This window comes from Tachypleus tridentatus, chromosome 8 (genome assembly GCF_004210375.1).
Source record: "Tachypleus tridentatus isolate NWPU-2018 chromosome 8, ASM421037v1, whole genome shotgun sequence".
NCBI classification, from domain to species: Eukaryota; Metazoa; Arthropoda; class Merostomata; order Xiphosura; family Limulidae; genus Tachypleus; species Tachypleus tridentatus.
Genome location: NC_134832.1, coordinates 67,661,948 through 67,676,413, shown reverse-complemented (window position 1 = coordinate 67,676,413; position 14,466 = coordinate 67,661,948). Strand labels below are relative to the sequence as shown.

General features: G+C 29.1%; 1 protein-coding gene across 1 annotated transcript; it reads right to left on the bottom strand.

Moving 5' to 3' along the window:
• Positions 1–4,449: 4,449 nt before the first annotated feature.
• Positions 4,450–13,923, bottom strand: LOC143223921 (uncharacterized). Its single transcript, XM_076452395.1, has 6 exons — positions 13,789–13,923; positions 11,955–11,990; positions 11,203–11,325; positions 6,487–6,747; positions 4,908–4,943; positions 4,450–4,565 (listed from the first exon to the last, which is right to left on the bottom strand). Exons 4-6 carry the CDS (start codon positions 6,725–6,727, stop codon positions 4,450–4,452), a joined length of 393 nt encoding a protein of 130 aa, XP_076308510.1. The 5' UTR covers positions 6,728–6,747; positions 11,203–11,325; positions 11,955–11,990; positions 13,789–13,923.
• Positions 13,924–14,466: the final 543 nt, after the last annotated feature.

Sequence of the window (14,466 nt, the reverse complement as noted above, 5' to 3'; positions counted from 1 at the left end):
TTAATAAATGATAATACGAGGAAATTTCAAGTAGTAAAATATATTAAATCAAATAACTCAGAGAACAATATGCCTGAAAACCTGATCAATCTATTTAGATCAATGACAAATACCCCATTACACTGTTCATTAATTTTATTTCATGAGAAATAAGTTGATGTGTTTATCTGTAGAAAAATGTCCTTTATCAGCCCGCCTGATAGTCACAACATATTTGAAAGTTCGCTTAGCATGTTTAATTATGGCACAGTAATAAAATTCAGTGACCTATTACATGTATAAAGTAAGCAATATTAAGTGCAGAAATGAGATGAAAATTCCACTAAACTAATTCAATTTGTTTTCTAAAATAATACTTATTTGAGGTTCACCTCTGCTAAATAAGATTACTGTGATGTTCGATTGTGTATTTTATGCCAAAATTTTGTATATATAGGATACCAAATGCTGGGGATACCAACAGCCTATTTTAAGGTTCATTATTTTTATCTTACAATTGTTTTACGATTATTCATACATAACAGATGCGATGATACTCGATCTCTACCTTTGTATTGACACCGCGTTAAATGCTGGTTTAATCAAAACTCACTCACAAAGCCACCAGACTCAGTAAATGATTACTTCAAAAGATAGGAAACGTTTTGCAAATATTCCTGTAGATGTATATGGTCCATTTAAAATAAATATTGCTTTTTGTCATATAGAAAGTTAAATATGCCTAGAGTGGCTTTTCTCTTACTCTAGGCATTTGTTTTCCCAAATCAAACATGTAAGATAATCAAACATTTACAAATGAAAACCTACAAATAGGAATTTAAAAATAATAAGAAAAGTGTAGATATTTATTGCTGATAGTTCACTTAAGCTACAAATCTCTAGTCGATTCAAAATCAGTGCAAGTGACATCTACAGTAATATGGGATAGCACATGAATCTTGCAAGAACTGAGAGAATATTTTTTAAACTTAATCTCATACAAATGCTTTTAGTGTGGTGTGAAAATGTCTACGTTTTTTCTTTCTGCCATAAAACTCAGTATTCTCCTTGTTGGAAACTACAATTCTCATATATTCTAGTGTATTAGTTGGAAACTGCATCATAAAATGTACACAATTTTGTTGTTGCATACTGTTACTCAGTTTATTATTGTTCGTCATTACTTGAATTTGCTCTAGCCATGTGGATTTTGGCTGATATAATCTGACAAGTTTTAACAATGGAGAATTATTGTAGTAGATTTTCCACCCTGGAAGATGGTGGTGATTATTTCTACTATTTTGCATACTTATCGTAAACCCCAGGAAATATTCAGTATATATTACTGATGCACATTGAACATTTTATACAGGTTCTGATATTTTTAAATAATTGCAATTAAGATTCCAGTTGAAAATGGTTTTGATAATTACTTGTGCACAGTAGGCTATTGAAAGAAAATATGTATGTAGACCAAAAAGAGATAAGTGTTACTAAATCTGTTTTCCGATAACGATTGATGAATACTGTAATTATACCATCAAATTGGGATTTCTAGCTTGTAAAAATAATGGAGATGCTCTTCATAGCTTTGTTCTTTCATTTTTTTAACAGTACCTAGTTGAAAATATGACCTTCGTGGACTTATTTAAGCTTGGTTTTGTATTTCTTGACAATCCTAAAGTTCATCTTTTTTTATATTTACAGTTTTAAGTAATACTGTTACTTAATATAGCTAATAAGTTTGAAACTCATTTAGTTATAGATTATACATTCTCTTATCATCATTTATATTTTACAAATTTCCTAGCCCATTCAATTAAATATACTAAGGCCAATAGGGACTAATGTAGAAAAAAATTGCTTTCAAATAAAATCAGAAATGTAATTATCATGGATTTGTTTACAAATTTATTTCATTCTTACAACATATCATTACCCTATAATGTATATCACTTTGTCCTGATTTCTGTGTGAAATTCTATGAAAATGGAAGGCATACAATCTTATACTTCTGCATCAAACAGAAATATCAACAACTTTCATTGCACATTTTGATCGCTAACCTACAACTTCTCAAAAAATGATGATCAACCAGAAGAGGGAAAGGTAGGTCAGAGGATATTATGGTTATTTATATAAAGCATTTATCAGTGCATATAAGCAAAATAGCTATAATTAAAAGAATAACTTATTCTGAGGATTATTGCATGGGAAAGCGAGCTCTTAATGGTAGGATAAACTATTGTTACTGTAAGGCTTGAAATATAAGACACAAAGTGGATGGCTTTAGGGCACTGTTCTGAACAGAGGATTTGAATATAGTGGGAATAACTGGAAGTTACATAAATGAAGAATATTTTGATGAAGGGAATTTCTTTGATGTTTACAGGTTGTTTAGGAAGACACTCTGAAAAATTTATGTATAGAATGTGGATTAAAGCCTATTCATGTTGAGGATATCGAAACTAATGTCCATAAGGTGAATATATATTTTTATTTTTATTAGTGTTTGTAAGGAGTAAAAGGCTTTTAATAAGAATTTGTCACAGGAGACTGATGAAATGAATGAGAAACTCTGCAATAACATAAAGAATTAAACTGTGAATGAGGTGATAATTATAGAAAATTTTCATTTCAGAAAAAAATGAGGATGGTTAGAGACATATAATGAGGATGACTGGTTTTAAGAAACTCTTCTGTATTGTTTTATTCAACAACTGGTACCAATAAAGAATCTATTACAAACAATGCCATATTAGATTTAATATTAACTTTTAACAAAGATATGGTTGTTAGGGTGTAGACTGAAAACCATCTGCATGGAAGTGATCATTGCTTAATTAGATTTGATGTTTCTCTGCATATCAAAATAAGTAATAAGGCTCACAGGCCAGCTAATGTTTACCCCAAAGTTTCAAAGGACATTTAAGATTGGATAGCTGAGGCACCTGTTATTATTTTTATTAAATCCTTAAATACTGGAAGGATGACAGAAAATTGAAAGTTGGTGACTAATGTTATTCTTTATTCTGGGAGATAAAACTGTTCTACTCTACTAGAGGTCCTCTACTGGTGGAAAAACTATGTAAAAGCCTGATAATGTATGCTTTGCAAAGTCACACAAAAAAACTTTTAAACTTTTGTTGGATGATCAACATAGAATCACCAGAGGAATTTTTCCTCTTACTAATATTTTGACATTCTTTAAAAAAGATTATAACTCATGTAGATTAGGTTATGGGTGCAGACTTAGTTGATGGGAGTTTCTAGAAAGAAGTTGACATAGTGCCACATAAAAGGCTTACTGAAATTGAAACACAAGAAATCAGAGGGATTTAATGAAAGGAGTTCTGTCAGAATGGATTAATCTGAATAGAATTGGTATTTAACAGATAAGTGTTTGAACCTTTGAACTTTTAATTTACATGAGTTGTACAGATGAAGGAAAGGTCAACAGATTGTTTAAAATGAGGATGACATTACAGTTCTGGAATGCTGCTGCCTGTGTGGAGGATACTGCTGCTTTACAAAATGATTTTAATTATTTTGTCAGTTGATCTAAAAAAAATGACAGGTATTCTTTAATTAAAATAAGGTAATGAATGTGTGAAAACACAAGTTGATTATGAATAATAATTGTGATGTGACTAACCTTTGCAGATTGCAAAAGAAAACATCTTGGTATTCTAGTTTATCAGTTATATAAGTCATCTAATCAACGGACACGGGAATTAGAACTGTAGATAGAATCTACAGTAAAAAAACAGAATTCAAGATTAAAGTAGTTATAATTTTAAGACAAGGAGAAATGAACACAAAAATTTTGCATGGAAGGAGTCATTTTGAACTATAACGGTTTAATTTTTCCAACAATGTGGCTGGCCTTTGAATTGACTGTTTGGCAATGTGGTAGATGCAGTTCATTTGAAAATTATAAATATTTCAATGATCATGTCTGCATTTGAGATTTGTAGAGTTTAATTTAACTTAGTGGCCATCATGGAATCTATATGGACCAAGAGATTCCTTTGTTGCCCTTTAATTTTATGATATGTTATATCAGTGTGAAAGGAAAAGATGAAAATCAGTTAATAGACAATCTCGATAAATATGTTCCTGCATGGAAGCTACAAGGCCACATTACAATTAAATGTACTTTTTTTATAGGAGACTACATGTTCTTTTATTACGCACAAACAAAAATTAAAACTCACAGTTCATCTTTAATATGCATAATAATAAATAAGAGTTTCACTAACTATACTTTAACTTTCACATTTCATATTTGTATAAGAATGATTACAAGTTTATTTTTCTAATTATTTTAAGATTCAATTTTACTCTCGTGGTGGTATGCATCTGTGATGGTGGCATTTTAATAAATAATCATACAAAACAATACCATTCTCCTAAAGTATCAGAAAGATTTATGTATCTAAATATTCAACCACTAAAACTTACCAACTTTTAGTTGATCACAAGAACAGTCTTTCTTGACACTGTATATGATCTCAGATGCAAAATAATGCTCCTCACTTTGTAGAAATCGATTATTACATATTTTCCACAGACATATTCATGTCCTAGAAACAAAAATTATAATAAAGGAAATTAATGAGAGACTAATCGTTATAATTTGAAAATGAAGTTAGCTCGAGAAAGCAGTCAGAAGATCTAAAAGCTTTAGATATTGCAGATTAAAAATTATATGAGAAGAGTATTTACCAAAATGACACAATTTAAATTATTTGTTATTGTGTCGGGAAAAAATTTCTAAAATAACAATTGCAGCCATTTTTCTCAGTACCTATACTTTTAAAATATTTTATTTTATGCTTAGGTGAAATTTATTCTCATTGTTTTAGAAGATTCAGAAAAAACAAGTTGTAGTTAAATGAGCAACACAATCACATGGGATGACATACCTGAACTAGGAAGTGCCTGGATGTCAATCTTCAAAACTAGGAAGACCATCACAACAAAATATTTATATATTGTTTTACAAGTAAATGTAAATATTTCTTATATAACTATCCCACAAGACAATGAAAAAAGAAGCATATCTTAGCAGTGTCTGTATACAATTTATGCTTCAGAATAACTGCAGTCCAAGCTCAATGTTTTAATTTTGAGTGTATTAAAATATTAATTTATTTCAACTTCCAGTTTTACTCTAGATGGTGTAATTTATAATAAATAAAGACCAAGTTTAAGTCTTTAAATATTTAGAGGAGTCTGTTATCCGTTCCTTTTCTATCATTTTATACCCAATATAGAGAAGTGCCAATAACCTGTGGTCTGACGACCAAAATACCCATCGCTTAAGAGGATAATAAGCAAAATTATATACTGTCAGACACAATACTTATATAAACAGAAGCTAAGCATGGTTTCATTAAAGGAAAAACGTATAGCAGACGTATTAAACGTTTTCTCTTTACACAAAAAGTGTATGATAGAAAGAAATTATTATTAAATATGCTTAGGGCCTCAACTACTGCAAAAACAGATTCACATTTACGTACATCCAAAGATTTTAAATAAAATGTAAGAAACACATGCAATGATTTTTGTTTAATCACTCTAATACAAGAATCTGATAGAAAATTGTCCAAAAGTAGCAGATTCTTTCCCAGTGAAAACTTGTCCAAATAGTACCTTTTGAGAACGATACTGATGACTGAACATTCTAATTTTTTTAATCATAATTTTTCTTCTCTTGACAATGTTTAAAGAGGGAACTTATTTCCTTACTTCTTTTCATAAAAATAATTAAAATTTCTTCATATATTATTGCAATATTTTTGTTTATCTCTTTAAAGTTTTCCTACACCAAAGTGCCTTTTCAAATGAAGAATGTTTCACAAGATAAAATTCTAAGCTTCTGACAAGCAGGATATAATGTTTACTCATTTTTTGTGCTTCAAGTGTAATACAGCTGGTATCAAGTACATTTCTGAGAAATTTCTATATGTACTGTTCCACTCTGAACGTGTGCACAAAGGAATTATTATACATTTTATCCATGAGAAGACTCATAAATCATGCACTAGAGAATGGAACAGAAAATAAACCTTTATTTACAGAGAAATATATAAAAATAAATTACTTTCCTTGGTTTATTTTTTCTTAAATAAAACATGCTGAGTGAAGTAAGGATTATTAATATTTTTCAGTAAAAATACCTACAATAGAAATGAGATAGGGGTTCAAAATAATGTGAAGAAAACAAATTGTAAAATATTATGGACTTTGAGAAGCAGAATATACATCTAAAGCTGGCTCGAAACCTAGATAAAAGTATTTTCTTTTCATATTTCAGTTACAGTTATTACATGTAGTCAAAATATATATTAGGCAAGCCACATTTAGTATGTTTTGACTTATACTAATAAGTATAACTTATGTTTGAAGATGTATACTTAATCATTTCATTCTTAATTATACATACATATAAATGCATTATTAAACACAAAGAAAAGGTTTTGTAATAACTGAACTTACTGAACTCGAATGTACAAATACTTTTCCTCAATTTATAGTCTAAGTAATCATAGCAGTTGAGACAGGAATTTGGAATTGAAGGACAATATGTGGATGGACTAGGTGGTTGGTATGGTTTGCATCCCTTTAATCCATTTTCAATTTGTTCTTCAGTTCTTGAATTATAACTTACAAGATGGACTACATCTGTCATCTTCATGACATCATATTTGTTGTTAATTCTGATCCAAGGATCTTTCATGCTCAGTAGGATATATATACCTAAAAGAAATACATTAATAAATGATAATACGAGGAAATTTCAAGTAGTAAAATATATTAAATCAAATAACTCAGAGAAACAATATGCCTGAAAACCTGATCAATCTATTTAGATCAATGACAAATACCCCCATTACACTGTTCATTAATTTTATTTCATGAGAAATAAGTTGATGTGTTTATCTGTAGAAAAATGTCCTTTATCAGCCCGCGTCTGATAGTCACAACATATTTGAAAGTTCGCTTAAGCATGTTTAATTATGGCACAGTAATAAAATTCAGTGACCTATTACATGTATAAGTAAGCAATATTAAGTGCAGAAATGAGATGAAAATTCCACTAAACTAATTCAATTTGTTTTTCTAAAATAATACTTATTTGAGGTTCACCTCTGCTAAATAAGATTACTGTGATGTTCGATTGTGTATTTTATGCCAAAATTTTGTATATATAGGATACCAAATGCTGGGGATACCAACAGCCTATTTTAAGGTTCATTATTTTTATCTTACAATTGTTTTACACGATTATTCATACATAACAGATGCGATGATACTACGATCTCTACCTTTGTATTGACACCGCGTTAAATGCTGGTTTAATCAAAAACTCACTCACAAAGCCACCAGACTCAGTAAATGATTACTTCAAAAGATAGGAAACGTTTTGCAAATATTCCTGTAGATGTATATGGTCCATTTAAAATAAATATTGCTTTTGTCATATAGAAAGTTAAATATGCCTAGAGTGGCTTTTCTCTTACTCTAGGCATTTGTTTTCCCAAATCAAACATGTAAGATAATCAAACATTTACAAATGAAAACCTACAAATAGAATTTAAAAATAATAAGAAAAGTGTAGATATTTATTGCTGATAGTTCACTTAAGCTACAAATCTCTAGTCGATTCGAAAATCAGTGCAAGTGACATCTACAGTAATATGGGATAGCACATGAATCTTGCAAGAACTGAGAGAATATTTTTAAACTTAATCTCATACAAATGCTTTTAGTGTGGTGTGAAAATGTCTACGTTTTTTCTTTCTGCCATAAAAACTCCAGTATTCTCCTTGTTGGAAACTACAATTCTCATATATTCTAGTGTATTAGTTGGAAACTGCATCATAAAATGTACACAATTTTGTTGTTGCATACTGTTACTCAGTTTATTATTGTTCGTCATTACTTGAATTTGCTCTAGCCATGTGGATTTTGGCTGATATAATCTGACAAGTTTTAACAATGGAGAATTATTGTAGTAGATTTTCCACCCTGGAAGATGGTGGTGATTATTTCTACTATTTTGCATACTTATCGTAAACCCCAGGAAATATTCAGTATATATTACTGATGCACATTGAACATTTTATACAGGTTCTGATATTTTTAAATAATTGCAATTAAGATTCCAGTTGAAAATGGTTTTGATAATTACTTGTGCACAGTAGGCTATTGAAGAAAATATGTATGTAGACCAAAAAGATAAGTGTTACTAAATCTGTTTTCCCGATAACGATTGATGAATACTGTAATTATACCATCAAATTGGGATTTCTAGCTTGTAAAAATAATGGAGATGCTCTTCATAGCTTTGTTCTTTCATTTTTTTTAACAGTACCTAGTTGAAAATATGACCTTCGTGGACTTATTTAAGCTTGGTTTTGTATTTCTTGACAATCCTAAAGTTCGCTCTTTTATATTTACAGTTTTAAGTAATACTGTTACTTAATATAGCTAATAAGTTTGAAACTCATTTAGTTATAGATTATACATTCTCTTATCATCATTTATATTTTACAAATTTCCTAGCCCATTCAATTAAATATACTAAGGCCAATAGGGACTAATGTAGAAAAAAAATTGCTTTCAAATAAAATCAGAAATGTAATTATCATGGATTTGTTTACAAATTTATTTCATTCTTGCAACATATCATTACCCTATCATTATATCACTTTGTCCTGATTTCTGTGTGAAATTCTATGAAAATGGAAGGCATACAATCTTATACTTCTGCATCAAACAGAAATATCAACAACTTTCATTGCACATTTTGATCGCTAACCTACAACTTCTCAAAATGATGATCAACCAGAAGAGGGAAAGGTAGGTCAGAGGATATTATGGTTATTTATATAAAGCATTTATCAGTGCATATAAGCAAAATAGCTATAATTAAAAGAATAACTTATTCTGAGGATTATTGCATGGGAAAGCGAGCTCTTAATGGTAGGATAAACTATTGTTACTGTAAGGCTTGAAATATAAGACACAAAGTGGATGGCTTTAGGGCACTGTTCTGAACAGAGGATTTGAATATAGTGGGAATAACTGGAAGTTACATAAATGAAGAATATTTTGATGAAGGGAATTTCTTTGATGTTTACAGGTTGTTTAGGAAGACACTCTGAAAAATTTATGTATAGAATGTGGATTAAAGCCTATTCATGTTGAGGATATCGAAACTAATGTCCATAAGGTGAATATATATTTTTATTTTTATTAGTGTTTGTAAGGAGTAAAAGGCTTTTAATAAGAATTTGTCACAGGAGACTGATGAAATGAATGAGAAACTCTGCAATAACATAAAGAATTAAACTGTGAATGAGGTGATAATAATAGAAAATTTTCATTTCAGAAAAAAAATGAGGATGGTTAGAGACATATAATGAGGATGACTGGTTTTAAGAAACTCTTCTGTATTGTTTTATTCAACAACTGGTACCAATAAAGAATCTATTACAAACAATGCCATATTAGATTTAATATTAACTTTTAACAAAGATATGGTTGTTAGGGTGTAGACTGAAAACCATCTGCATGGAAGTGATCATTGCTTAATTAGATTTGATGTTTCTCTGCATATCAAAATAAGTAATAAGGCTCACAGGCCAGCTAATGTTTACCCAAAGTTTCAAAGGACATTTAAGATTGGATAGCTGAGGCACCTGTTATTATTTTTATTAAATCCTTAAATACTGGAAGGATGACAGAAAATTGAAAGTTGGTGACTAATGTTATTCTTTATTCTGGGAGATAAAACTGTTCTACTTACTAGAGGTCCTCTACTGGTGGAAAAACTATGTAAAAGCCTGATAATGTATGCTTTGCAAAGTCACACAAAAAACTTTTAAACTTTTGTTGGATGATCAACATAGAATCACCAGAGGAATTTTCCTCTTACTAATATTTTGACATTCTTTAAAAGATTATAACTCATGTAGATTAGGTTATGGGTGCAGACTTAGTTGATGGGAGTTTCTAGAAAGAAGTTGACATAGTGCCACATAAAAGGCTTACTGAAATTGAAACACAAGAAATCAGAGGGATTTTATGAAAGGAGTTCTGTCAGAATGGATTAATCTGAATAGAATTGGTATTTAACAGATAAGTGTTTGAACCTTTGAACTTTTTAATTTACATGAGTTGTACAGATGAAGGAAAGGTCAACAGATTGTTTAAAAATGAGGATGACATTACAGTTCTGGAATGCTGCTGCCTGTGTGGAGGATACTGCTGCTTTATAAAATGATTTTAATTATTTTGTCAGTTGATCTAAAAAAATGACAGGTATTCTTTAATTAAAATAAGGTAATGAATGTGTGAAAACACAAGTTGATTATGAATATAATTGTGATGTGACTAACCTTTGCAGATTGCAAAAGAAAACATCTTGGTATTCTAGTTTATCAGTTATATAAGTCATCTAATCAACGTGACACGGCAATTAGAACTGTAGATAGAATCTACAGTAAAACAGAATTCAAGATTAAAGTAGTTATAATTTTAAGAAAAGGAGAAATGAACACAAAATTTTGCATGGAAGGAGTCATTTTGAACTATAACGGTTTAATTTTTCCAACAATGTGGCTGGCCTTTGGAATTGACTGTTTGGCAATGTGGTAGATGCAGTTCATTTGAAAATTATAAATATTTCAATGATCATGTCTGCATTTGAGATTTGTAGAGTTTAATTTAACTTAGTGGCCATCATGGAATCTATATGGACCAAGAGATTCCTTGTTGCCCTTTAATTTTATGATATGTTATATCAGTGTGAAAGGAAAAGATGAAAATCAGTTAATAGACAATCTCGATAAATATGTTCCTGCATGGAAGCTACAAGGCCACATTACAATTAAATGTACTTTTTTATTAGAGACTACATGTTCTTTTATTACGCACAAACAAAAATTAAAACTCACAGTTCATCTTTAATTATGCATAATAATAAATAAGAGTTTCACTAACTATACTTTAACTTTCACATTTCCTATATTTGTATAAGAATGATTACAAGTTTATTTTTCTAATTATTTTAAGATTCAATTTTTACTCTCGTGGTGGTATGCATCTGTGATGGTGGCATTTTAATAAATAATCATACAAAACAATACCATTCTCCTAAAGTATCAGAAAGATTTATGTATCTAAATATTCAACCACAAAACTTACCAACTTTTAGTTGATCACAAGAACAGTCTTTCTTGACACTGTATATGATCTCAGAAGCAAAATAATGCTCCTCACCTTTGTAGAAATCGATTATTACATATTTTCCACAGACATATTCATATCCTAGAAACAAAAATTATAATAAAGGAAATTAATGGGAGACTAACCATATAACTTGAAAATGAAATTAATTCTGAGAAACAGTCAGAAGATCTAAAAGCTTTAGATATTACAGATTAAAAATATATGAAAATAGTATTTACCAAAATGACACAATTTAAAATATTTGTTACTGTGTCAGGAAAAAATTTCTAAAATAGCAATGACAGCTATTTTCTCAGTATGTAACGCTTAGGTGAAATTTATTCTCATTGTTTTGAAATCACCTATTACATATTTTCCACAGACATATTCATATTGTAGAAAAAAGTTATATAAAGAGAATAACTGAAAGATGATACATATAATTTGAAATTGAAGTTAATACTGAGAGAAGAATTAGGAGCTCTAACAACTTTATATATTTCCCATTAAAAATTTTCTAAATAGTATTTACCTAAATAATACATTTTGAAATTTTTGTAATTGTGTCGGGAAACAACTTTCTATAACAACAATGATATCCATTTTTCTCATTATCTATAATTTTAAAATATTTTATATAACAATTAGTAAAATTTATTCTCATTGTTTTAGAATATTCAGAAAATAAGTTGTAGTTAAATAAGTAACAGAATTAAGTGATGACTTACTTGAATTAGGAAGTACCTTGATGTGAATCTTCAAAACTACGAAGATCATCACAACAAAATATTTATATGCTATTTTATAATTAAAAGTAAATATTCTCTATATAATGATCCTATAAGTGAATTAAAATGTAAAATAAGAACGTATTTTAACAGTACCTGTACACAATTTATGTTTGAGAATAACAACTGTCCAAGATCAATATTTTAATTTTGAGTTTATTGCAGATATTAATTTATTTAAACTTCCAGTTTTACTCTAGATGCTGTAATTTATAATAAATAAAGACCATGTTAAGTTTTTAAATATTCCGAGGAGTCTGTTATCCACTTCTTTTCTATCTTTTTGTGCCCAATCTAAAGAAGTGCGAATAATCTGTGGCCTGAGGACCAAAACACTCATCATTTATTGACATAATAAGCAAATTTATTTACCATTAGACATAATATATAAAAAGAAGGTAAGCATAGATTCATTAAAGGAAAAATGTATCAAACTGCAGTAAACACAGATTCAGATTTCCATACATCAAAAGATTTTAAGTGAGATGTAAAAAATGCATGCAATGATTTTTGTTTGATCACTCTAATAAAAGAATCTGACAGAACATTGTGAAAAAGTAATCAGGTTCTTTTTCATTGACAATTTGTGAAAATGGTGCTCTATGAGAATACACTGATGAGTGAACATATAAACATAGTAAATTTTCTTATCATCATATTTGTTCTCTTGACAATGTGTAAACAGGGTAGTTTCCTGAGAAAAATATAAATTTTATGTCACTAAGTATAATTTGTGAACTTGTACTAAATTATTGCAGCATTTTTGTTTTTATCTTTAATGTTTACCTATACCAAGTTGATTTTTAAATGAAAAATGCCTTATGAAATAAAACCCGTAGCTTCCTACAAGCAAAAATGAATGAATACATCTTTTTGTCTTTATGTGTGATATAGCTGGTATCAAGCCCATTTCTGAATAAGTTCTATATGTGCCACTTGCAAATGGACAAGAAAATTAATATCTATCAACTGTTATATTTTATCCACAAAAGGACTCATAAATCACACACAAGAGAATGGTAGAGAAAACGAACTATGTTTAAGAAGATACATTTAAAAATAAATTACTTTCTTAAGTATATTTTTTCTTATATAAAATAGGCTGTCTGAAGTTGGGATCATTAATATGTTTCAGTAAATTATCTGCAATAGAAATGAAGTAGAAAGCTGATTTTAAGAATGTTGAATAAGATTAAACATTTTGTGAAAACAAGTAAAAAAAGATCATTAACTTGCAGAATGAAAATACTGGTTCAAAGCTGATTTAAGCTTTAGGTAAAAGTATTTTGTTTTCACATTTGATGGCTTCATCATTATCCAAGAAAACAATTTTGAAAACTTGACAGAAAAGTGTTTTTTGTCAATGTTAATGGTAGAATGGTAAAATTATTCTGAAATATATTACTTAATCCTAATTAATTGTTCTTAAATTGAAGTTAGTGAGCCTGTTTTCAAAACATTTCATTATAATGCATTTGATTTAATGTCATGTGCTTCTATAAATGAATACATTAATCAAATTATTTGAAAAGAAACTGGTGTTTATTCCAAACATTACAAAAGTAAAGAGATGTTTTTCATGTATCAATTATTATATATATTCAAAATATGAAGTAGTGAAACCGTCTTTAATACATTTGTTTACTTACAGTATACTAATAACTGTAAATTATACTTTAATATATATATATATGATAATTTATTCCTTAGTGATGCATATAAAGAAAACTATACTAAACACACAGAAAAAGCATTTTATAATAACTGAACTTACTGAAATCAAATGCACAAATACTTTTTGCCTGGTTTTCGCTTATGTAATTGTGGCAGTTGAGACAGCAATAAGGTACTGAGGGACAATATATGAATTGACGAGATGGTTGGTAAGGTTTACATTCCTTTAGTTCATTTTCAATTTTTCTTCATTTCTTAAATTATAATTTATGAGATAGACCAGATCTGTCATTTGCATGACATCATATTTGTGGTAAGTTCTGATCCAAGGTCCTTTCATGCTCAGTAAGATATGTACACCTAAAAGAAATATATTAATAAATGATAATGTAATCCATGATTATGAGAAAACCCACTTATAGAAAAAATTATATATGTAAAAAAGGCTGGTATGGATAGAGAAGCACTACGAGGAGGAGCGAACAACTTTTAGACTTTCTTCTGGCGTTGACCGAAGAAGGTCAAAGCGTTGTTCACTCCTCTATAGTGCTTCTCTGCCCTCAACCATTTATAAAATAACATAAATAAATTTCAACATATAATGTAAAATATATTAAATAACATTATGCAGAGAAACCCTATGCCATTAAACCTTACAAATCTATTTTGATCAATGACAAATACCCCGTTTACACTGTTCACAGTTTTTATTTCATGAAAAATAAGTTATGTTTTTCTTTACAAAAATGTGGTGTATCAGTCATTTCTGGTGGTCACA

Coding starts and splice junctions, on each gene's coding strand:
- LOC143223921 (XM_076452395.1), bottom strand. CDS start 6,727: ATGAAAGATCCTTGGATCAGAATTAACAACAAATATGATGTCATGAAG. Junction 4,944..6,486: donor TATTTGTACATTCGAGTTCA/GTAAGTTCAGTT, acceptor TGGTCTTCCTAG/TTTTGAAGATTGACATCCAG. Junction 4,566..4,907: donor CCAGGCACTTCCTAGTTCAG/GTATGTCATCCC, acceptor TTTTGTTTCTAG/GACATGAATATGTCTGTGGA.